Genomic DNA, 27,802 nt, shown 5'->3' on the forward strand with positions numbered 1-27,802 from the left:
TAAATACTATGAAGCATTTTGCCCACTGTTTTACTGATTCTACCAATTCATCTTCTTTTCCCATTCTACATGGGAATGTATGTGTTTAGAATAAAATTATTTTTAAATGTCTGAAAGTGTTATGTCCATTATGTTGATGCTAATCAAAATTCAAATCATAAAATTGAAAATCAACAGACTAACATGATAGTGAAAAGTGCAAAACCTAAGTGAAGGTGTGTATAAATTGGATGTGAATATTTTGGATGTACTATTGATATAGTTTTATATTAGTCCTTGCTATTTCACAATTTCTGGTTTATAACATTATAGCATTTAAACGTTTTCTTTTTATAATATGTTAAATTTACTTTATTATTTGTTCAATATAATTTATTTCAATGATGAATTTTTTCAGGATTATTCTTAAAGGTATTATACATATCAAAAGAAAATGTAAACTACAAAGTATTATATATGCATTACTTAGTCTTAACATATTTAACCCTTTTAAAATGGTTGACATAAATTTACACATGCAACGTACATGCTTTAAATTGGTTGACATAATTATACACTGCCTGACTGAGAACCTATTGCCATATTAGTGGTCCATCTGCCAACAAATAGGCCGATTAGATGAAAATATTTACAACCTGATAGGCTGGTCATGCCACTCCGACTGTCAACTTTGTTATTGTGTCCTGTTTAGTCAAATTTATGGTCATGGTGTCCTACCACTCCAGCTCCATCAACTTTGTTGTCGCGTCCCCTTTAGTTGAATTTATGGTTATCGCACCCTACCACTTTGACTCCGTCAACTTCCTCGTCACACCCTGTTTTATTGAATTTATGGTCATCACGCCAAGCTACACCAAGGTCCACCACCTCACCAGTTGTTTCTTCCGGTTCAGACGATGACCCAGAGAGTGAGTATTTTCCTAATTCAGAATCAGATGATTCCAATAGCGATGATGATATTCTGGTTAATCAAAGGTACAGTGAATGGCCCTGGACAACAGAATGTCATGTGACGAACGAGAGGCAATTTCATCTGATGGCATGGATTTACTAGTATGCCTGGCATAAAGGCAAACCTTGGACATGGAAGTTCGCCATTGGAAATCTTTCACAAGTTTTTGACAGATGAAATGTTCCAATATATAGTGAATGAAATGAATGACTATGCTGAAAACCACCCCCAGCATGTCAGACCTGGGCATGGCAATGATTGGTTTCCAACCACAGGGGACAAAATCAAAGTTCTTCTGATACTAATGGGCATCGTAAAGAAACCAACCCTGGTGTCATATTGGAATCAGGATCCAGCCACATTGACACCTTTCTTTCCAGAAAAGATGCCACATGATCAATTTTTGGTGCTTCTTCGAAATGTGCATTTCAACTTGGGTGAGAACCAGGATGACAGGCTGCACAAAATACGCCCTATCATTGATGAAGTAGCTGAAAGTTTCAGAACAGTGTATGTCCCCACACAGGACATTTATACAGATGAGAGTTTGTGGAAATTCAAGGGAAGGCTCTGATTCAAACAATACAACCTGACCAAACATGCCTGCTCTGGAGTTAAGGTTTATAAAGTATGCCAAGTCAACTGGCTGAGCCTGTGGGTACACATGGAATTACAAAATCTACACTTGTCAGGACAGATTGGATCTTCCAGTGTCTACTCTAGTGTCAACTGATGTATTGTCACAGAATGAAAACTTGTTTGACAAAGGCTACAATATTTATATGAATGACTGGTTTTCCAGTCCAGACTTCTTCCTGCAGCTGAAGCAAGGAGGACTAATGCCTATGGGACTGTGAGGACACATAGGAAAAACATGCCACCCAATCTTCACAAGATAAAACATCAAAAGGGAGAAACAGCATACCAATGCACCAGCATTTTTATTCTAGTGTGGCGTGACAAGAAAAACGTCTGCATGTTATCCACAATGCATTCTGCAAGCATGAAGGACACTAGAAAAGAAGATGTGGAATAATGTCATAATGAAACCTAGTGTAGTTGTTTCATACAATGAAGGGATGGGCAGGGGTTGATTGCTCAGATCAGCTGGTGATGACACACAAATCAGTGAGAAAATTTGTGAAATGGTACAAAGAAATTTTCTTGTATATAGTTGATGTGTGTCATGAACTTGTGTTTGATTTGGCAGATGCTTGGCGGTGTGGGGGATGGATTGTCATTCAGGACTCTGTAGCTCCATGAAATGATAGAAGCATCAAACCTGCCAAAAGTACAGAATGCGTGGACATCCCCACACCAGACTCTCTCTTCACTGCATGGTGAAGAGACGTGGACATATTCCAAGACTGTTTCCCCTTAACGTCAAGAAGATAAACGTTTCAAGGATATGCACAGTATGTGAAGTAAAAGGGAAAGTAGACACCATTGTTCACAATGTGATATGCCAGTGTGTGTGATTACTATCAATGCAACCAAATTGCTTGATAAAAAAAAACAACCATTGTCATGGGGTTAATGCTGGGAGCATTAAAAAGCTAACTAGAAATAGATATGCAAGAATAAAAAAAATGTATGGCAATCTAAAATTAAATAGTTTTGATTTTCTCAGGAAGTACAGGTAACAAATCCAGACATGTTTAAAAATAATCAGGCTTCATCAGTGAAACATTGCTTCCAATATATTTGCCAAAGTAGTTATGAATTAAAAATAACAAGACAGTACATTTATTGGTGTAAGAAAATAGAACTGTTCAGAGATTATGCCAGGTGAGACAAGTCCAAATGTTTTAGCTTACTCAGATCTCTTCAGCAAAAACAGTCTTCACCATATTTTGCCAAGTAACAAGGCAGTCAGTTATTGGTATAGAAAATAGAATTGTTTAGAAATAGAGAAAGTGAGACATGAAAGCAATAGGTAAGACTGTGCTTAAATGATGTTTAGGGCATTAACAGTTTAACTTGAGATGAATATGTAGTGAGAAAAAATTAGACAGACAAACAGATAGGTAAAGTCAATGCCTAATGTTTTCATTTTCTGGCAAGGAAGAGCAATAACTCATGCCATATTTTGGTCTTTTTTTTTGACCTCATCAGTAAATCATAGCCTTTGATGTACTTACTCAAATATTGATAAATGATTAAGTAAATATACAATATTGTACATTGAAGATGTAAAGAAAGAGATCGAATAATATTAATATAAAAAGATATTAGTCATTGACTAATAATGTACTTGTTATTTTTCCTCTCACCACATTTTTTCATCAAGTTAGCTTTTCAATACCTTTGTATTAAATAATGCTAGCAATAACTTACTCATTGTTTTTCAAGCAGATAGTGTCATTGAATTATTTAATCTCTTTGCATACATAGTTTGTTTGAATATGTGTATATGTATTCAGTTGATACAATCAGTTAATAATGAGAGCGTTCTATTGACAGAGAAAAAACAGGTTTCTCTAGCTACAGTGTTCTAAGTAAATATGCATTTAGGTTTCTCAAACTACATTGTTCTAAATAAATATGCATTTGTGAACAATAGCATCAGCAGACCTTATCTGAAAGCGATGTTCAATGAGCCAATGAATTGTTTGACATACAATCTCTTAACTACATCTGGTCAAACATATCTAACACCAAAAAATATAGTAATAAAGGTATAAAATTTAAATATGAAAATTATTTTGTACTTTAGTGCTTTTTTAATGTTATATTATTTCATTATATTGTCACCACAACTCTGTATTATTCAAATTACTTCCATGTAGTTATCATGCTGTTTGCTACTTTGCATTATGTTATGTATTTCGTGTTTGGGGGAATATCATTAGTTGTTTGAAGTAAATTAAAAGGTATTTTCATTCTAGCCTAAACCTGTTTCAATTTAATTTACTCCAATGGATAAGATTCTAAAACAGGATATTTTCAACACTGACCAGAACACTAACAACATGGCCCAAAAATTGTGATATTGGTCTATCAGCTATTGAAGACAAGAAATTCAACAAACTTTATGTGCTAATTAATTATATCTTGCCACTCGTTTTCAAATGTATACCCAAATCTACCCATGAGGTCACTATTGACATATTTCAAAGTATATATGTCAAACTGAAATATGAAAACTTCTCAAAAAAATCAGAAACAAAAAATCATCAATGAATCTTTAGACCAATACTTATGGAACTTCAAACTTTTAAGCCAAGACTGAAACTTTCAACCCTTGACAGCTGAAAAGTCCCAGATCGACTATGTTAGGGACACCTTTGTTAATGGCATATGTTCAAAATGCATTTGCCAAGGCTTCTCACTTAGAAACCACATCTTATTTAGAAACCACATTTCAACTGGTCAAAAATACTAGAAATTACACAAAACCAGTTGAGGGACTTTCCAACCAACATAGCAATCAAACTTATGCCCACCTTGAAGAGGAAGCAGAGATAACTGACTCAAATCGTACAACCACAGCTATTTTATGGCTTAGGGGTATCTTTTGTAGCCTTATTAGGCACTCTAGAAATAAGTGCCTACCCAAAGAAACAAGATGCAGCCTGTACAATAAAATAGTGAACTCCTCCTAAGTAAGAGACCTACATCAGTTACAACCTTTCTCATAACTATATCTGTCATTTCTCCATCATGTCCAACAACTGCAAGCATAGAGTTATAAGTGATCTTACTCTTGGCTCTTACAAGTATCACAAAGTATGACTTATAGCCCTAAATGATTTATACTTAAGTTAGAGTAACCTGCATTATTCATGATTTCTTACAATGCTGTTTTTCAATAAAGTAATGTTATCATTTATATCAAATTACTTTGTATAATCAAGTTTAATCCCACAACACATGTATTGGCTTTAGTGTAGGGCAACTAGCCTAACTTACTATACATTAAATTACCAAATTAATGTGTTGTATATGTCAAGACTTTAGAAAAGAGGTGATGTTAGCAAGTCTCTGTTGTTTTTCAAAATCCATCCTTTAATTGTATTTGACATTGATCACACTGCATTGTCATAGCTGATATGTTACTTGTTATTTGGAGAAGTGCATACTATGTACAGTAGTAAGGAAGTTTCTGAATGAGTTCAGTCTCAAGTAAGCTGTTTATGATGTTGTTAATACAAAAGTAGGAATTATGAAGTCATTCAATAAAACAAAAGATCATGAATCTGCAACACATCCATGAAGATTGATATTCTACATCATTCCTGCTACAGGGATTTGACACCTCTGTAACAAGAACACTGTTACACATATTCCACAATCCTGCAAGGGAAAACTATTACTCTGTGCAAGGTTGTTGCTTTTCTTGAATTACATGGCATTAAAAAAGTAAAACTAAAAAAGAATGTTCTCAGTTTCAAAATGACATAGAAGATAAGCAGAGCAAACATAGCAATTACCCAAAGATTTCTGAAGCCATATAGAATTATATCCAGAATTATAACAGAGCAAGATGAGCATAAAAAATATCAAAAATCATCTCTCACCATTGCAATGATACATAAAATGCCAGGAATGGCATCTAGTATAAACAATTTATTAATATAGCAATTAGTATTATTAATAGTTGCCCTATTAATATGTTAATATAGCAATAACCTAGTGTTTGCTATACGAGGTCATTAACATGAATTTAATATAAACTTTAGCTTTTCCAGAAGTGACACCAAAAACAGCAGAGATAGCTCATTGTAAAGCTAGTACACAGCAACATATGGCTGAGCATGAATTTTGAATTTTGTATAAGGCTGATGTATTCAATGTGGAAATCCATGAAATGACTTAAGAAGCTATGGGAGGTGGCTATGACACAATGGTGATTGCATTTGACTGTAGAAAAACTTACCACTAACTGAAGTTGACTTGGAATATTATAAGGGACAGCTTTGGAGTCATAATTTTGGCATCCATGAAATGAAAGTGCTTTAATGCATCTGTAATAATATTTTGCTGGAAAAGGTCCCAGTAAAATAATATACTTGAATTTGTACATCTTGTTGCTCTGTATATTCTGTGACAGGTAGTTTCAGAAAATATTTCAGTTTAAGGAATATTTATTAAAAATAGGGAAATAGTTTCTATTTTGAGGAAAAGATTTAGCATTTACCAGCTAGAAACTTTTTCCAGAAGCTAATGCATGTGTGTGCATGAACATGCACATAAATAAAGATTTTTTATCAATTAATCTTTAAAAATTGTTTTGATACTAGAAACAAACAAAAAATTTTATAAATGAACAAAAGAAAAAGACAAATATTGTTGACAAATTTTGGGAGGATATTTGCATATTTCATGCAATGAAATATTTTGTGTGAGAATGTTTATTTGTGTGTATGTGTGTATTACAGATTTTACAGGTTAGGAAATTAAAATTTAAATGAGAAAACATTGAAATAATAATAATAGCTTCTTAATTTTAATGAAAATTGAGACAAAAATATTTAAATATTCACAAATAAATTTTAGATTTTGGATTTTGAAAATATGAGATAATTGAGCAGATGTTAATAACAATAATAATTTATTAGTTTGGTATAAAGCCAAAAACTTTTGGGAGAGTTATGGTGGATTGAATTAATCCAAATACATAATTAATATAATATTAATAATAATTTAATAATAATAATGGTATCTTACATTGACATCAGGCCACAAATGTATAGGGAAAGGGTCTAGTTAATTGGATTCCCCAAGTATATGATTGGTGTATGTTTTATTAATCTCAGAGGAATAAAAGGCAAAGTTGATCCTGGCTGGATATGAAATGACAGTGTAAGTGGACAAAAAACAAATACCCTAGGGTATTTAGTATGGCACTCTACTGCTTTGGCCAGGCACTGTCCTAATAATAATAATAATAATTATTATTATTATTTCTTTAATTTCTAACTTTCACTGAGAAAAATATTGTTACTTTGTTAGGTATGATGAAGAGCTTATGATGGTTATATACAGTAAAATGGAATGTTAAGAACAAAGTTATTTTCTTATCATACAATGAAGAGTGTTAGAAACAATTATTATACAATGAAGAGTGTTAAGCCCAAAACATAGAGGCATCATTATTGTTTCCTTGTACAGTTATTGGATTAAGATGGTGCTGTTCTTCAGACATTATGAAAAAACCCATCAATTATGGAAATAATACTGTCCACTATATGATATACATCAGTGGCATTATCTGTGAGGCATATCCATTGACAATGCTTGGACTATCCATGAGTCACATTTGGAACCTTCTCGAAATTCATCTTTTGTCAACTTGCCATCATTGTTCTAAAAAATAAAGATAAAAATATAGATTAATAAATGTTAAAAACAGAAATAACACAACTATTTTATAAAATTTTAGCTTTTTTTAAAATTTCCAGCTAAAAATTTAAAAAACAGGACATTTAATGCACTACATTTTTACAGACAAACATCTGAATAAAATGTCATCTGCAAGTATACAAATTAAAAATTATTTTATCTTACAGTAAGGCAAATAGATTCTGTGAATCAAAGATGTATATTAATAAGTAAATGAACTTCATTCATAACTATGATACCAGTGCTAGTGGCATGTAAAAAGCACCATCCAAACATGGCTGATGCCAGCAACACTTGACTGGCGTTTGTATTGGTGACACGTAAAAAGCACCAACTGATCGTGGCCGTCTGCCAGCCTCCTCTGGTCCCTGTGTCAGTGGCATGTAAAAAGGTCCCACTACACTCACGGAGTGGTTGGCATTAGGAAGGGCATCCAGCTGTAGAAACACTGCCAGATCAGATTGGAGCCTGGCGCAGCCTCCTGGCTTCCCAGACACTGGTCAAACCGTCCAACCCATGCTAGCATGGAAAACGGACGTTAAACGATGATGATGATGATGATGATGATGAATTGAAGGGGTTTCAGCTATAAGCATCCTGTCTTTTTAGGGGTTATTTAATGTGACCTTTCCTTAATAGGGTATGAGAGGTTTTGGTGCTACTTGTTTGGCATCACTGATTTGATGCTGACTTATTTGCCATCAGTTCTCTCTCTCTCTCTCTCTCTCTCTCTCTCTCTCTCTCTCTCTCTCTCTCTCTCTCTCTCTCTCTGTGAGCATGTTTCTTTATGTGTATAAGATCAGGAGAAACTGTTTATGGCATCATGTTCAATTAATAAATTGTGATCTCTCTCTCTCTCTCTCTCTCTCTCTCTCTCTTATTCTATCTGTATGTGTATATTTCTCGGTATGCATGCATGTGTGTGTGTACCTCCAGGGCCAAAAAGTACTGTTGCCAAAACATGTTTTATGTCCAGTCATCAGCAGTGACAAATCACCAGCATCCAAGCAGTCACACCCAATCATCTCATTCTGCTTTATTAAAAATTTAAGTGTTACCCAAGGGAGATTTGACTGCTAGTTTCTAATAAAAGCTGATAGAAAGCAGAAACCTTCTTAACTTTTCTCTTAACAATCTTACATAGAAATATGTGGCTGTAAGTTTTTAAGGCAATCAATCTATAACAGCTAAGCATCAACATATACATTTCCCAATTCTAAGTACTAATGCCTATGCACATTAAAAACTATACCTAAGTACTTTTATCCAATAATAATTGAATGTCTTTATTATGCATTACAAACTTTTGAAGTAGCTAACTCAGCTTCTCTTTTGCATCCTATCTTAAAAATATATCCATTGTGTAAATTGTATATTTAAAATATTTTGTTCTAGTTTTCCATTTTGATGAATATTGACAATCTTTGTAAATAAATTTATGAAAGAATCATGAAACAAAAAAATCATAATGCTAAATGGTTTTCTACTTTCTGTTTCAAGGAATGTTCATAAATTGATTAAAAAGAAACATCCATTATAAGTTTTAAGATTAAATGATAATCTTAGGATATAAAAGTAAATAAATTTAAAACATCAGTACAGACATTTGATGAGAGGTGTGTTGTCAAATATTATTTGTTATCTTAAAGTAAATAACGCAAATTCACAATAAAAAGTAATTGATGAGATTGGAAATGGTATTTTTAGTCAAGTATTGAAATGAATATGAACAAAATGAGATAAAAAAAGAAGAGCAATCCTGAATTCTGATATTTATAACTGTATTCACAGTATATTTATTATAAGGATATTATATGAGCTAACATGGTCGCATCTGTGTGATCATTCAACCTGATAGAAATAGCAACAAATTTCTATAAAATCACACACCCTATCCTCTTAAATGAAGAAAGGCACATTAAACAATGTTGTTTCTGATATATAAAAGGATGGTATGGTCACAACTGGAGCACTTTTGATCAAATGTCTACTGGATTGGGGATAATCTGGTGGTGGTGGAAATAGACAACAAAATTAAATTGAATCTAAGGAGTTGCAGTATTGGGTTGTCCAGAAAGTTCGTGCCAATTTATAGCAGCTTACCTTTCGACTTATTTTAGAACATGGTTGAGTCCATAAAATAGGATTTGACTACACCTCCATTTAGAGCACAGTTTAAGCTATCTTTTCGTGGAAGAAGGCTTATGTTCCTATAACCTGTGTTAATTCTGTAACCCTTTAAAATGGAAGATAAGAAAGTTCATTTTCGGCACTTGATGCTTTGGGAACCAGATAAAAATTGCTGCAGCTTGGCTGGAATGTGTTACTCCACCCTCCATATTCACCAGATATTGCTCCGTCGGATTTCCACTTATTCAGGTCTCTGCAGAATAGTCTTGATGGTAAAAATTTCAATTCCTTGGATGACGTAAAAAGATACCTTGATGAATTCTTTGCCATGAAACCACATCAATTCTGGGAAGAGGATATTTTCAAGTTAAAGGAAAGATGGAGATACATTGTGCAACAAAATGGTTCATATTTGGTTGATTAAAAATGTAATGGCAAGTATTCATTGACCTTTTTCTTTCCTTTAAAAATAGGCATGAACTTTCCGTACAACCCAATAAAATCATCTCAAGATGTGGTAACTTTTCATATCATTTTGTTTATTTTATTTTTTACTAGCTGAGTTTTAAAGAAGAGACAATGCTCATAGAATTTTGTATCTTTCTTCCACCACCACCACTACACTGATGAGATTGTTGCCATTAATTTCAGCTTAAAGTGTTGGTAGTCAACACCCATAGGGAAGGCATGAGCAAATGGAATTCCAGATGGATTGGAAGTTGTGGTTAGTGTAGGGTTGAGGGCAGGACGCAACATGGGTGATGAGAAGAGAAAAGGTGAGCGAGTTGGTAATGCCATGTTGAGGTGACATGAGATTGGCTAGCTCTGAGAAACATACAGGCTATTATAGTAATGGCAGAAAAGAGAAGAGACAGTATACTTGTGACAAGAACCTGGAGTATGTCTGAATACTTTTATGCTAATCAGTTAAGCAACCTTTCTCCGGAGGCAGTGTTTATAAATGGAAAGATGAGATAGAGAACATCCAAATGCACATTTGAATTATTATCTACTGGTGTACATTTGAACACTCATATAATTATCAATTTATAATAGGTAGCTCTCCATTTACTCTGGCAACAATTTTATTTTTTTTTATGTTATTTTCAAAAACACTCAATTTTCGATATTTACATGTATGTATATATGGACTAATATGGCTAAAAATCTAAGGTGATAAATATATCACTCAGAATATCAATGTGCCTTGTAGACATATAATATTGATTCTGTAAAGAGAAGCAATATCATCAGCTAGATCTTGGTCTTTTTTGTATTATAGCCAGTAACATACAGTGAGAATTGGAATATTAGCAGCACATGCCAAGAAGAGACTTGAATAAATGAATGAATAGGCAACATCTTAAGACATTAATAAAATCATTCATATGTCACTGCTATTAGCATTGATTCTACTTATTAAATACACCTGACTTGTGTTTTTAAGTATGTAAACCTGTCTATCATTAAGTTACAGGTGCTACTGACATATTTAAGCTGGAGAGCCAGCAATTTTTTGGCTAAACTTACATAACTAGAGAAAAATTACAATGTTTTCTTGTAAATAAATATCTATGTAAAACAATGAAATGTTAACAGGATTTTAAAAATTGAGAAGAGATTAGATAACATGAAATATAATCCAAAGAGAAAAAAACTTTAGCTTGATGGCATAAAATATTAAGAAAATATAAAAGATTAGTTGAATCAGTTAAATAGTATATTTACAAGTTACAGGTTTGAAAAGAATGAAAGCAGTATAGATGAGCTACTGGTACATGTGTGAAATAAGATATTAAACCAACCACATTTCTTTATTATGTATATTATAAAGCATAAATATTAAATTTAATGGGCTGAAATTTTTCTAATTGTTTTTTTATGTTAAATATCATTCTGATGCTTAAAAACAGGTGAGGTTTGACAAGAAGGGCATCTAGCCATAGAAAACCTGCCTCAACAAACTGTCTGACCCAGCATAGAAAAATGGACATTGAATGATGATGTGTGTGTTTATATATACAAGGTAGACAAAAAGTAGGTTTACAGTTATTCAACTATCTCTTTCGCATTCATATATTAACAGTTCAGATCTTAATTATAAAAAAATATGAAACCATTTTGCTATGCTAATTTAGTTAATTGTAAGATAAAAATTTAAATGTAATAAAATGTTTTAAAAGAAATTTAAAGTGCCTACGTGATAATTGTAAATCTACTTTTGGGCCACTCTGTATAGATATATATATATATCATCATCATTTAACATCCGTTTTCCATTTCCATGCTAGCATGAGTATATATATATATATATATATATATATATATATTATATATATATATATATATATATAGATAGATAGATAGATAGATAGATAGATAGATAAGTAACAACAGATGGATAATGTGTCAATTCACTACAGCTGTTTCCAACGAATTTTTAATTGATTAATAGAGATGTTGCATCGTTAGAAAAAAAAACATTTTCATCAGGTAAATACATGAACCACAACATTTAGAAACATACAAAATTCAACAGCATGTGCTTGATTCTACAAGCCTTGCTGGTCATGATACTCAGTTGAGTTCATAACCTGAATATCTTTCTGCCTGTACTTTGGTAACCACGTATGAATTCATCTTTCTTTGTTGTGTATGCATTTTAATTTTGATTTGCTCCAGTGCCTTACCATTTAAGTACCTGGTTCACTTGAACCCTAGTCTTTTGTTACACACACAAACACATATATAATCTATTTGTTGTTGTTGATTTTATAGCATTTCATTCTTTCATATGTTTTCAAGGATTCACTCAACATGAAGCTAGGCTGTGGAATGAATGAAATCTGTTGGTGAAGAGAAGTTTTTGATGTATTAATGTGGGTGTGTCAGAGTTTCTTACCATTCCTCTATAGATTCTGACATATTCAACTCAAATTACAAAAAGATTAAGCAAGTGTTAAAATCAAGCTAATATAATCTATGAAGCAATTTATATGAAAATACATTCTTGTAAATTTTCCTTATTCTTTTAATTCTATGGAGTATCCATTCTTATTTTCTATGTTACAGCAGTTGAGCTACTGTTATAAATAAATCAGCATTTTATATATCTAACTCCAGGCATTAGGATGGTATACAGAAAATATGCAGTGGAAAATGAAGATAGTTTATACCTGTTCATGAAGAAAAGCTACAGTTATAGCAAGATTTCTTTTATTTATCTTCTTGAATATAAAAACAAATTCTTTATATGAATAACATTTTGATTTTGAGAAAATTCTGAATTACAGCTGATCAAAAAATTATAAAAGAGAAAAAAGAAAAATAGGTTTACAAAGAAAAATAAGTTTCAAAGGATTTTCTGTAATGTTATTTGAAATAAATATATAAAAAAAGTGGAGGATAAACTAAATATCATTTTTTTTTATTCACAGAGAGGGGGTCAAATGGCAGCTGTTTTACAGAAAAGGAAGTGTAATTTCTGCTGGATAAGTTTTCATTCAACTAATGGAATACATTGCACCTGCTCTTATGATAACACTTGAAGGTGTTATCGCTATTGAAAACATCTCTTACTGTTCCAAGGATAAGCTATGCATAATCACAAAATTCATTAAAAACCAACATACAAGAATGAACATGTTAGAATAAATTGAACAATATGTGATTCCTCTGATTAAGCATAGATTATACAGTGGCCACCATAAGCATAGAACCATTAAGTGATTTTATGAATTTTTGATATTTTCTAACTTTTCAAATAAAATTGTTAATCAATACACACAGTAATATAAAGAAAGCTGTAAATGCTTAAAACAGAGAACAAAGGGTTTTATTTTTGTTTTGATAATGCTTTTCATCACCAGTATATTACATCCACTTTTCCATGTTGTGTGGTCATCACAGTCCAAATTAGATCTTAGTTGGAATTACTGCCCTCCTAGATGGATCAGGAACCATGTTTTGCTCTATGTTTCATTTTTAGCATGGCTTCTAAAGGTGAATACTACTTTACAGAATGCACAAAATACATTTTACTGTGGTTACCAGTACTAGAGAGATTGCCTTATCCCTTGCAAGACTGAAGAGTTCTCTACCTTATATTGTTTCAGTTCTTTTGTTACCAACTCCCAAAGTGTTTTCACTTAACAAAATATTCCCCCACTCTTTGCATTGTCTGACTCATTCCTTCCTTTTCCATACAAAACAAGGTGGGAAGAAAACTAGAGTGAGAAGTTGATATTAGGGAGAGTTTCAAAAGAGAACTAAGGATAAGAGTAAGGTGATATACAGCTACATAAAGGTTATTGGTAAAGAGCTTGAGCTGAAAAGGGTGATGAAAGAGAGAAAAGGATGACAGAATGTTGTGAGAGAGAGAGGAGTAATAAAGTAGTTACATGATAGTTAATGTTAAAAAAGATTGAACAGAAGTTCAGTGAAGGAGTGACAAAAAGAAGGAGAGAACAATGGGAAGAAGACAGAACGAGGTAAGACATAATAATGAAAGTAAGAGTGATGGTAAAGAGAATGCTGAATAGCAATAAAAGCAGCTGATGGTGGAGAAAGACATATTATATAAAAGGTGTAATGAAAGAGAGAACGGTGGTAGGGATTTCCTTCACAATTTCCATCATCATTGTTATCATTATTTTGTGTCTGCTTTTCTATATTTGCATGTGTTGGATGGCTCAGCATTTTACTTATTCTTGTGGTCTTTTGTCATCGTCTTATGAGGATCACTGTCTTGAGATCGGTTTCACTACCTTATTCTTGGTTCCCTTTCCTCCACAGGTTTCATTCTCTTAGAATACTCGATACTTCTTATACAATTGACATCCTCCATATGCATCCCGTATCCGTACCAATGCAGTCTTCTCTCTACTTCAGTTTCTGATTTCTTTTCTATCCAGTTTTTCTCTTAGTTCATTTGTGCGCAAATATTACACATTAACCTTTCCAAATCTTTTGCATTCAAGGTACATATCTCACTACCATGCAGCACCACACATCATATAACATACCCTTCACTCTGAAAAAGAATACCAATGTTGCTAATAGGAGTAGGAACTGCCTGAACTTTTTCCTTTCCATTCTAATTCTGGAAGTTATGATTTCAGACTATCTACCTTCAATGCTAATTAGGTCATTTAAGTAATTAGAGTTTCCAACTACTTTTTGAGAGTCTTCTGAGCATTTGGAATAATTTTACATGATTTCTTACTGTTTATTGTGCATCTTCATATATGAAATTCCACCATATCTTGAGCATCCCTAATTTACATTGGGTGTACAATACAGAATTCCTACCAACTCCTTATCTACATAATGAGCAAGGTGACTACCGACTACCCTAATGCCGGTATAGTTCTGTCTTCTTTCCTAACTAAAATTTTTGTTTTTCTTTCTCTGCACTCTCTCAACTCTAGGTTTATTTTGAAAGCTTTGATCTGACTACATAACTGACTAAATGTGACCAACTTCAGATATTTTCAGTATCTCAGTAACTATCCTTTACTTTTAATAAATCATACAAATGTATAAATTTCCAAGAACAGCTAACTCTATATTATCATAGAAAAAAATGAAAATGAACAATATTAATAATTAATATGTATGGTATGCATTAGACAATACAATTGTATATTCACATATTTGTGTGTCTTTGGGTTTGTTCCCCACATAACTTGAGTGCTGGTGTTTGTTTACATTCTTTACTTTCCTTACATTCCTTACTTTCAACATGTTTTTTCATGTTATGTCCCACTACTACACATCAGTGGTTGTGTGAGTTACAAATAATCGCCACTGTTATATCCCGCATTATGACAATATATTTCATCGTCTCTGTGGGACTGGCTCGAACAGAAGAACTTGCTGACTGACATTACTGACTGTGTCAGTCCACTATTTATTAGTAGTGGACCAGCCCACTTCTCACCTGGGGGGCATTCACTACAACACCTACCCCCTTTGAGATTTTTCTTTTTTCTCAATACAACAATTTTTTTTTCACTACTTTTTCTTCTAACCAGAATTATTTTTCTTATTTAGATTTTTTTTCTTGTTCCACATAGAATTATATATATATATATATTTCCAAAAATTACACAGCATTATTATATATATATTTTTCATTTCTACAGTTTTTCCTTTTATCACACTTTTCTCAGCAGAAACTGGATTGGTTACCTGCAAACTTTCATTATCTTTTAAAGTGTTTGCATTTGAACAATTCCTCAACAAAGTGTATTCAAGTAGAAAGGACCTTTTCTTGTAACAGATGGCACAGATTCTCTAATTTCAGAATTTTCTACAATGTATTCTTCACTAGTCACTTCCATCAACATTTCATCTGGAGTCTTTTCAAGGAAGATTTGTTTTGTATCCTCAATTACAGAATGGCTTGCATCTTCTTTGTCCATTTTAACTTTCTTAGCAATTGGTTCATTTTCAATTTCAACAGATGATTTCTGCTTACATTTGAAATCTGGTATGGCTTACTTTAAATGTATCGTTGATTCTTTTTCATTTTTTTTCTTCTAACCAGAATTATTCTTTGTTCCACACAGAATAATTAAATCCTTCGTACAGACTTATTATTTTTTGTTCCCCACAGAAGCATTTTTTAAATTCAAAATGCCATAGGTAGTACCAAGTCTACATTATTACTGGTAGTGCTACTACATATAGTGACCTGACTTCAAATGGACTTATTATTTTTTATTCCGCACAAAATTATTTTTCACCATGTGTTAGAATTCCAATTTTATCAGACATTCTTTTCTTCAGAAGTTTTTTTTTTTCATATTTTTCACTGTGTATATTACTTTTCACTGTGTGAAGTTCAATTCTGTGTGAACTACAAATCCTCATCGCCACTGTTATGTCCTGCATTATGACTATGTATTTCGTTGTCTCTGTGGGACTGGCCCAAACAACGTATCTCACTGACTGACATTACTGACTGTGTCAGTTCACTATTTATTAGTAGTGGACCAGACCACTTCTCATCTGGGGGTGTCCGCCACAACATTTCATAAGTTAACAATGAGCATTTTACTGATTTACACTAAAAATTTGTACTAACCCTTAAAATCTAATCAATATGAATATATTTCTAGGTTTCAAACAAGAGACTGAGCTACAGGATCTCCTAGTGACAAAACTAAATACCAACAGAAATTATGTGTAACTCTTCCACATAGATCAGAGATTCTCAACCATTTTTTTTTAATAGTCTGGTCCCCTTTGATTACCATTTTATTCTGGTAAACCCCCATAGCCATTCACTGTTTAAAAACTAGTTTTATAGATACTTCTTTCAAAATTTCTATTTCGTTTTTCACATATTAACTTGTGTAGGTTGAACTATGTAAAATGTTAGAGGAAAAAAAACCTAGTTGATTCTTACAATACATACCAATACATACATCTTAAGCAAAAATTTTTCAGAGGTCCTTAAAATACTATTGTGGCTCCCAATTTACTGTTTTGTTGCATGGACTCCACTTGAGAACCATTGACATAAATCAAATAGTTGCAGTTGTTTTGCATCCAGGCTACATTTGATTGTGCAGATCTATTATCTTAAATGTTCCAGCCACACCACTAATCTATGAGTGGGCTTACAGTATACAATGTGATATTCCATTTTAAAGATGGTCTGGTAGGATTTGAGAAATATTTTATTGTTATTTCTAGCAAGTCAAGTCACCGTATAGAAGCTCCCCCAATGGTTCAAAACAGTAGCAGTTATTTGATATAGTCTTATTTTAAATTTCATTAATGCTTTTGTTGCAGTTATTGACTAATTATATCTAATTATTCTCATTATATTTGCCCACTTTTCTTTTCCAATAAACATAAGATATTGCTACAAAAATGCATTTAATATAACAGTAAATAACCACAGAAAACAGTAACAAAAATAATTAAATGGGGCATACAGAAAATAAACATATAAAAATTATTTGAACACACATACACATGAATTAGTGTAAAGTAACACATTCATACTTGCACACATACAATTTCATTGTAAAAATACTTCTTTTTTTTTTAGCTAGTGCTAGCACAGAAAAGAAATATGCATAAGGCTTAACAAAATATGTTTAAAATATGTCTAATCTTGTAATAAATGTTAATTAAAATGTTTCAGAAATAATGCAATCATAAATTATAGTCTCTCATTTAATAGAAATTAATTTTGTTTCACATTAAACAAAGTAAATAAAGGAAAAAATTTAGCTGTTCTTAAAAACATACCAAATCCATTTGGGCAAATATTTTCTCAACTCTTTTTTCTGGAGTATCTTCATCTTCCGGTAAATCCATTAAGTTACCCACCATATTATAAATAGCACCTACAATATCAACCATCTCCTTTTTGGTGATATATCCATCGTTGTCAAGATCATACAAGTTGAAAGCCCCTAAATTATAGAAGAAAGAAATATTTTACCAATTTAGCTCAAATAAGAAAAATATTCTCCAAAAATCATTTAAAAATGGAGCACATTTTATCAAACATGCTTTAATAAAAGAGCTTCAAATCCTTGATTACCCCCCCCCCCCCCACTACCACCACCACACACCTTATATGGTAATACAGGCAAAGCTATAGTGGAAGTGTCAAAACAACTAAAACATTGTATTCTGGTGTAACAAATATCTGAAAATAAGAAAGATATGCCAACATATTTGAAATGCAAGCTTTTACAATTAAAGCAAAAATAAAACCAGCAACTTGAAACACATTGGTATAATATATGTATGTACAATCATATTTAACATGTTCATATACACTTGAAAGTGGGAAGAGCTTGTGCTTTGTGGAAATAGTCTCAGGTGTAAGTTCTTTTGTTGTGGAAAGATCATTTGTAGCTCATGAAGCTTAAGGAGAATTTTCTCCCAAGACTATATCTGTAGCAAAAGGACAAAAAGACACAAGTGTGTAAAATATGATTGTACATGCATGTATTTTATTCCATGCTGCTTTGTGCACCTACAAATAGTTAATTCCAGCTTGACAAAGCTTTGTGCACATGAGAAAATGTACTACTTGCTGTTCTTATATATATAAGATCAACTGTTCTTACAGGTCTGTGAAGGACTGAATCAGTATTCATAACTTGAAGGACAATGATGCAGAAATGCATGCATCTTACAATTGGAGGTAAAGCCTAGTGATGTGTTTTCACACACATCAATGAAAAGAATTTTCTGCAGAGACTATTTCCACTGTGAAAGGTCTTCTGACATCCAAGTATACAAGAACATGTTCAATATGATTGTACATACATATATTTCATTCAACACTGCTTCATAATCCTCCAGTTAATTAAACATTAATATAATATATACATACAAACATTAAGTGTCAACACTAATTAGTGGTTAAGATATTTACTCTTAGATCCCATTATGAGGTACCTTATGTAAGTATCTTCTATTGTAACATTTGCTTTACAAATACCTTGTGAAGAATTTGGCACTCACACACAAGCACTCATATATATGTGTGTGTTTATGTTTACTGGTGAATCAAGTTGCATCGCCTCGTCTCAAAAATGTAACTTAGCAACTCATTAATTAGAGGTCAATAAAATAAGTAGTGAAGTCAATATGATTGGTTATGGCAATCCATCAGCATGGTTGCAGTCCAATGAGAGAAACCAGTAAAAGAATACACCATCAATCTCACCAACCATCACCCTTGAAAATATTCCTTAACATCAACACCAGGAAAGACATCAATTCTAGTACTTAAACAATTCAGTTACATGAGAGCAGATACAACAGTACCACAGTATTTTTATCTTAAGCAAACCCTGTGAACACATCCATGTAATTCATCTAACAAGCTATAATAATTTCTGGCTTGATACCCTTTCAGCTCTATAAACTTAATGATCATAGTCACAAGGCAAATAATCCTGCTAGTTCTTTTGCCATCTGGCTGTCTTCATCACATTCTCACACACCAATGAATAAAACAAAAATACATTCAGAAACTTCAAAAAAGATCCAGTGGAACCATTTCTACCGAAAGATATATTTACAATTTATAGAATTCAATATTATAATCATAAACATAGATACCTATTTCTTTACTACCCACAAGGGGCTAAACACAGAGGGGACAAACAAGGACAGACAAACGGATTAAGTCGATTACATCGACCCCAGTGCGTAACTGGTACTTAATTTATCGACCACAAAAGGATGAAAAGCAAAGTCGGCCTCAGCAGAATTTGAACTTAGAATGTAACGGCAGACGAATTACGGCTACGCATTTTGCCCGGTATGCTAATGTTTCTGCCAGCTTGCCACCTTATTCATAAACATAGATACCACAATGTTTATGTTCAACAAAATCATTGTAGAAGCATTCAAAATATTTCATAAAGCAACATAAAAAACTACAACCTTAAATACAAGAAATAAAATAGCCGACCTAATAATAACTAGCAACAACCTCATATAAAACATGCCAACACTATACACAACAGAAATAAAGTTCAACATTAAGAAACTAAACAAGGAAATAAAGAAAATAACCATAGAAATGCAGGACATTTTCTTTTTTATCTAATATGAATCTCAAAATAAGCAGTAAAATGCGATACAAATTAAATGGCAGCATCAACATATTTAACAATGGCCATACCACATTACATTATAACAATAACATCTTCAAAAATAAATGAGTTTAGTTACACTCAAACAACAAGTAAACTCAGTTATTGTACATGTTCTCAAAATCAATAACCAAAAAGAAGACAACAAAGAAGATGGAAATGCTAAAGACAACACACACTGTCTACGTAGATCATGACAGAAAAGTAATGAGGAATGTTAAAATCTTAAAAGTACATGGCCTGATAAAATTGCAAGTATAAATCTCAAACAATTGATGTCTGAAAAACACTATTGTACCAAATAACATCTTCAGGCACACATTGCCAAGTCCCCAGTATAAAGAAACTGAGTAGAATAAAATTTTAAAGTCTAATAAAATTCAGACTTAAACAGCAACACACAGAACTCATAAACTTCATACAAAACTATGGACATTATACAGCAATGACTGCAACACTTCAGGGAATATAACGAGGGAGTCTCTTTGTGGCTGTTCAATCTGCTAGAAATCATCATCGTTTAACGTCCGTTTTCCATGCTAGCATGGGTCGGACGGTTCAACCGGGGTCTGGGAAGCCAGGGGCTGCACTAGGCGCCAGTCTGATCTGGCAGTGTTTCTACAGCTGGATGCCCTTCCTAACACCAACCAGTTCATGAGTGTAGTGAGTGCTTTTTACGTGCCAGGGGAGGCTGGCAGCGGCCACAATCGGTTGGTGCTTTTTATGTGCCACCGGCACAGAAGCCAGTCAATAGTGGTGCAAATTTCTCTCAAATCACACCCACACCTAACCATCATATAAAAGAAAAATTAAATTGGATATTAGGTGTCTGAAAAACAGAAAAGAGAGGATGGTCATGCTAGAATATTTTTGATAAGTCTGATCAACCAGAGCCTGCCTAGTGCAAAACAACAACACTATTAAACTCAAATAACAAAAACTACGCATACACTAAAAATTTTCTATGACTTAACCTTTATCACCAACTCCCATATTCTCCTTTCTTATTTATAAAGGAAGTCAGACAACTACAGTTAATCAGTGCATTCATCACAAATCTCATTCAAATGAAATACAACAAAATCCTCCAACATACATCCTTCTAGCTATCACACCAGGAAAGCTTTTTCACACAGCTCAACTTTTAGTTATCAACAAAGAAATACAAAATTCTGGTTAGCAAACTACCTCTCAAAAGTACAATAACATCATAACTATAACCTGTAATTTCTAAATGGATTACCGAAAGGATCCACTTTTTCTTTTATTCTTTAACTTAAACATTCACGAACAGATGACATTCCCATGAAAGAAACAGATTCCTAAAACATTACTTGTACCTCTTCCCACTGTTTTTCAGAAATAGGTGCACAACTACTCAAACACTATATCAGCTCCTTAGAAAACTGATTTCAGTAAAACTAAAAATAGCATCTAGTAAGTCTTCTCTTTATAAAAGTAACAAAAGAATACAAGATATAACAAATTTTCATATACAATACAGTAACTCGTCAGAAAGAGGGGTGAGTGGGGAGGAAGAAAGAAAGAGAAAACAGAGAAAGAAAGCAACAACAATACTAAGGACTACCTGCAATGCTCAACAATAATCACAACATACATAGAAGATATAGTGAAAAAAAAGCATAAATGAAATCATTTCATGAACACTCCGGCCTCTTAGCCAGATACATACTATCTCTTCTCTCTTTTCCTTTTCTATTGTAAAACAGTAGTTTCACCCGCTCAGACTTGGCTGATCTGATGCTGCCTCTACTTGGGCACTTCTGAATCACTTACCACCCTTATAGTGTCCACTCCCCACCCATTCCAGATCCCTCACTAACCACTATGATCAGTCCGTTTTCATTAGAACATTGGCTCAATGACATTATGTTCCTGTCCATGGTTTTTCTGCAGCTATTGATTTGCAATAATTCAAGTACATATATTGCATTGACTACACCAGTCTTGAAGAATCTATGAAGTCTGTAAATACAACCCTTACTCTCCACTAAATCAATAATAATAATAAAAAGGAACTCTGACAGGCCCACATTTTTCTGATACAAAGAAAGAAGACAAAGTGCAAAACAACATATTAAATCCATCACTGATTATGCTGCTACTATCTCTCCATACAAAATCATAACATATCAAGAATATAAAATAGCACATTTTGCATCATCATAGTCTACACACAGACTGTATCCATTCAGTACGATCTATACAGTGAAACACAAAACAAAGAAATAAAGACTACCTGGGTATTTGAGAAGGAGAGTATCTTGTCATAACAAGCTCCAACTCACACAGTCCCTCTCATTATATAATAAATGTTCTTCAAATATGTAGAAATATCTACAATACCATCCCAAGAATAATATTCTTCCAACTTGATTTACACAAACACAAAAATAATTGCATCAATAAGCTCTAAACATTATAGAAGAAGGGCAACTATTGCATGCTGAAAAAGTCTACCTTGTGCATCTCTAATACGGCCTCAATGATGGAGTCTCCAAGTAGTTACTCTATCAGCTATAACTGAAAGCCAAATTTTGAAATATTGCTTTACTGCCTTAAGAGTGGATAAATACCCCAGCTAAAGTAATTTTGAACATCCCAGGAAAACTGGAACAGTTAGATTGCTGGTTAAACAATAGATGTTTATCACAGAGATATATTTTTTCAACACATGTGAATGCCATTAGAAAGCAATAACTCTGTATGATATAAGCTCTGATCCATGAAAAAAGAAGTGCTTTCCAAATTACTTACACAAATGTGATCAAACAATATCATTTACAAAAATTCTACATAAATACACTAGATTTCACAAATAATCATAAAAGCATAATGCACTGTTATTCCTAATGTCAGAACTCCACTTGATACAATTTAAGAATCTTGATGCTTCACATACATAAGTAGATCTTATTAAAAAATATCTTTATGGAGCTAAAAAATATCATGCACAACTTCCATGTTGCAATAATTAAGGAAAAAATTTTCATTTACAAGAGACCACATTTCCAAAGAGATTGGACAGACCTTATCACAAGGGAGAAGGCTTCGTAACATAGATTAAAAAAAAAAAAAACATGATGCAACCATTACATATATACCAAAAGTGATATTCAAAATGTAATAGGACATTCAACACACTAGAAATGTAGACAATCATCATTTAATGTCTGTTTTCCATGCAGGCATGGACAGTTTGACCAGAACTGGCAAGCTGGAGAGATGTATCAGGCTCCAGTTTGATTTAACTTGGTTTCTACAGCTGGGCACCCTTCCTAATGCCAACCACTTTACAGAGTATGATGGGGTGCTTTTTACAAAGCACATTAACATATATCACACCTCATCAGCCATTCCACTAGATTACACATCTTAACTACAACACCATAACACTCTCATAAACAGTATAATTGAAGAATAACTTAATGCACATAACTTATTCTGGTTTTCTGAAAATATTAATAATAATTTGAGAAGCAATAACATCACAAATTATCTTCACATCCAAAACAGGCCACACACTACACCAGCCAGCTACCATAATTTATCAACAGACATCACTTTCTGCTCCACACACCTAACTACCACTAACCTTTGGCAAACAATCCTATTACCCTGAGACTACCTGCCACATATCAAAACACACACACACACACACATCAATGAGCAAAAAGAAAACACTTTTTACAAACTAAAAAGAATTAAAAATACCAGTGGAACCAGTTCCACCAGGAAATAGAATCAAAATTTTCAGAATTCAATAACTCCAGACCACAAACACCAATTCAGTGAATTATAAATGCTTCTATAAAGCATATTTCGCAAGGCAACATAAAAAAATAAAACTCCAGTTATTCAACAAAAAAATAACCATCTCTATAAAAAGTAGGGTCAACTTCAAATTCTATACCCCAACATTGCACACAAAAGAAGTAAAATTCAGCATTAAATAGCTAAAAAAGAAAATAACAAAAAAAAGTAACCATAAAAATACAAAAAGAAACAAACTAGTAAACATTTGTATTTAACAAACCACAAAACAACTGGTAGAATACTATATAGAGTAATTAGTATCATCAACAACAATGACTACATCACACTCCATGTCACAGTAACAATCACGATAACAAGCAATCATTTCTTGAATATCAACCACCAAAATCAAGTGCACGATAAAAAAGTTATGTATTTTCAACCTTGATTATTATTTTGATCCTTTCTATCAAACTCACCCCAAAAGCAATTAGGAAATCTAAAAACTCAAATACCTTTAGGCTTTGTGAAATTACAGACAAACCATATAAAATACCTATGGCCTGAAGAAATCAATGCATTCATCAACATTTACAACTACTTGTACCAACACTGTTAAATTATGGAAATGTGAAAGCCAGGCAAAAATCATAGTTCTAAAGCTCAACACAATTTTAAAAAGCCCAACCCTTATGTCTCTCTCTCTCTTTCTCTCTCTCTCCAAATCACAACATTTGAGCACTACACTCACATGTACCAAGCAAAAAAGATACTTGATGGTTGCAACAACAATAACAAAACAAAAAAAAATTCTTCCTATATACACCATTCTAACTACTATAGACATACATAAACTCTTTCACCCATTGCCTTCTATCTACTTATACACAAAATACTCAGCAATTCCTTAAGAAACAAATCAAAACACTGGCTAATAAATTACCACACATATAAATCACAAAAACAACACTTCTAAAGCTTGTAATTTCTCAAATGGTGTATCACTCATTTCAGTCTATACAATCTTTCTGTACTTCCTTATTAACCCTTTAGCATTTAAACCGGCCATATCCGGCCAAAAGTATTCTAAACTGGCCAGATCTGGTCTCTCACACCAGCCCTACAATATCGTTTTAGAAATTAACAGCTACCTCATCAAAATCTCATAGCTCCAAGATAATGCCTGATTAGTTCAAGGTAATGTTGATAAAAAAGGATTAATTTTGGCAGAATAATGCGAACACTAAAGGGTTAAACATACACACAGCCTGAAATACAGCTGACAGCACACTCACACTTAGCTACTTTTCCTCCTAACACAACTGCACAACTTGAAATCTACATCAGTCACCTAGAAACCTGGTTCCAAAACAGATTTTAAGTAGCATCAACCAAATCCTCTTTCTCTCTTCTAACCAGAAACACCATCAAACACAAGCAACTGTAACATCCAACAACATAAACACACACATGTAAGACAAAAATATTATGAGTTACATAAAACACAACCACAACATTCATAATGCATAGCAGTAAAGAAAGCAAAATGATGCACAAACATGCCAATAACACTCACAGGTATCACATTTGTTCAATAAACAATAACAATGATATGCAAATAATCCATAAGAGCCATTGTGGGCTATACTTGTCCTACTATTACCCCAATGTCTCCACAATACTAACAGCACACTGTGCACCATTGCAGGTTGTACTCAGATCAGACTCATAAACAGCCTACTCAACAAAACAAAAAAAAATACTAGAAATAAAAAAAAACTGCTTAGGTATTCAAGGAACACAATTTGTTGTCATGAGCTTCAATAACCACAGCCCTTGTTACTATATGAAAAAGAAAACACCCCCTATTACCAAAACATAATATTTTAGGGCATTACTATAACAAATTCCTAAAAATACAATCTCTCTTGCTTAGACCAGATAAGCAACAGAAACTCATTCAAACAGAAATAATTGCAATATCAATAACTCCACAAAGTCTGTACAAGCTTTTACATTACTAATAATAAATCCAGATAAGTAGCAACTGTTGCACTCTGAATAACTCCAGCTTGCTGGCATCAACTATAGCCACTGCAAAAATCTACAGGATGCAGAAATAGATTGGATAGTGGATAGAGTACATGTCCATATTGTCACATTACACCCTATATGATTCATTATTATATATCAGAGTGTGCAGCATGGTTATCAGCAAGACGGAGGCATGATATAATTAGAGCATCAGATCCATGGGTCATGCATAGTTTAACTGCCTATGGGTTACCTAGTAACAAGGATATAGAAACAGACTAGACAATGACGGAATAGCAATAAGGCCAACCTGTTAAAATTATCTCCTAGTAAACAACTGTATGATGGATAAACAATGTAATCCTCAACCAGATGGAGGTATCATCTATTTAGAGTGTTGGATATATGGGCTGCAACTAACATTTCAACTAACTACCTCTGTGTTGTAAACCTACTAACTCAGAGTTCACTGGAGTTATACAACAACAGTAAAATGGTGAAGAAACAACGAAAATGTTCAAACTAAAGAGATTACAATTCCTGAGGGTTTGAATATTTTAATGCACTTAATGGTATTTATCATCTCAAATCTAAGGCAATGGTAATATTTTGTGGGGTATTGGTATAGGTATAAGAACAGCTGTGGGTATGGGTACAGGTATGGCTATGTGAAGTTTATTTCTTAACCACATAGATTTGGGTTCAGTCCCACTACACAATACCTTGCACAAGTTTTCTACTATAGTTCCAAGCCAACCAAAGTAAATCTTGGCAGATGGAAATTGAAAGAAGCTTGTTGTATAAATATGTGTTTGTCTGTATGTATGTTACTGACTTCTTGCCTTGTCATCACATGATAGTTGTGAGAGTCACCATTATGCACCCGGTGTTCTTCATTTCCCCTCATGGGAAAATATTAACTTACTTGGAAACAGAAAAGAATCTGGCTGTAGGAAATCTGTCTCAACAAATTCTGTCCAACCCATGCAAGCCTGGAAAAATGGATGTTAAGACAATGATGACGATAGTAATAATTGAAGCAGACTTTCACCATCCTTGTAGCATCTCGCCTTCTCCAGATAAATATGTTGCCAATCTTTTCTATCCAGAATTGCAACATTCTGGAACTTCCTCTCTGCTCATCTCATTGCAGTTGTTGTTTAGCTCTAGTTCAGCACTGGCTGAGTAGACCTATGACCGAAGGCATTCAGACAATGACCAAACTCTCTCTCTTTTTAGTTATAGTGTATTTAAGATTGCATTATCCAGTAACTTCTTATTGCAAAATTGTAGGGTGTAATTTGAAGGAGATTTCACTACTATTTCAAGCAAGGTAAGCAATTATTTAGAGATTCCTTAGCTGGTTTTAATTATACTTTTTCAAATTAAACATCAACATCTCTAGTAACTGAAGAATTCATGAGTTAAATGTGAATGCTACACCTTCTATTCAGAATAAATAAATAGAATGTGAATCTATCGCTATACTAGATGTCCCCAAACTATAACTATGTACTCTATGTAAATTACTTTCTTTGCAAGCTCAAACTAGAGGTAATTATGTCCATAGAATATTTACAGTTTGTATGTGAATGACTTAGTCTGGAGAAACATTGCAGTAAATAGTTAATGATTTGTCTTTTATCCTCGGGTTATTTCTGATTTATAATTACTACTTTAGTATTAAACATAGTTAATGTGATGCTTCAATGACAGCACATTCAGTTTCTCACAGGATACATCTTTTATATGTAATACATCAATCAACTAATTGACTTTGATATGGTATTTATAGATTTAGACCACTTCCTTGTGTTTTATATTTCTTGCTAGACAGATGGATGTTAGTTACAATAGTATACTATATTCTAGTTAAACATCTGCAATAGTTTATAGAAGATGTAAACAAAACTGGCAACTG

The 27,802-nt window shown here is 33.1% G+C and overlaps 1 protein-coding gene across 1 annotated transcript in view; it reads right to left on the bottom strand.

The window, feature by feature from the left end:
* Positions 1-6,438: 6,438 nt before the first annotated feature.
* Positions 6,439-27,802, bottom strand: part of LOC115215464 (neuronal calcium sensor 1-like) — a 203,823-nt gene continuing 182,459 nt past the window's right edge. The window contains exons 6-7 of the mRNA XM_029784631.2: positions 17,696-17,862; positions 6,439-7,261 (exon numbers count right to left, since the gene is read on the bottom strand). Coding sequence (XP_029640491.1) covers positions 7,163-7,261; positions 17,696-17,862 — 266 coding nt within the window. The 3' untranslated portion in view covers positions 6,439-7,162. The remainder of the gene's footprint in view (positions 7,262-17,695; positions 17,863-27,802) is intronic.

Source organism: Octopus sinensis, linkage group LG1, assembly GCF_006345805.1.
Source record: "Octopus sinensis linkage group LG1, ASM634580v1, whole genome shotgun sequence".
Classification (NCBI taxonomy): Eukaryota; Metazoa; Mollusca; class Cephalopoda; order Octopoda; family Octopodidae; genus Octopus; species Octopus sinensis.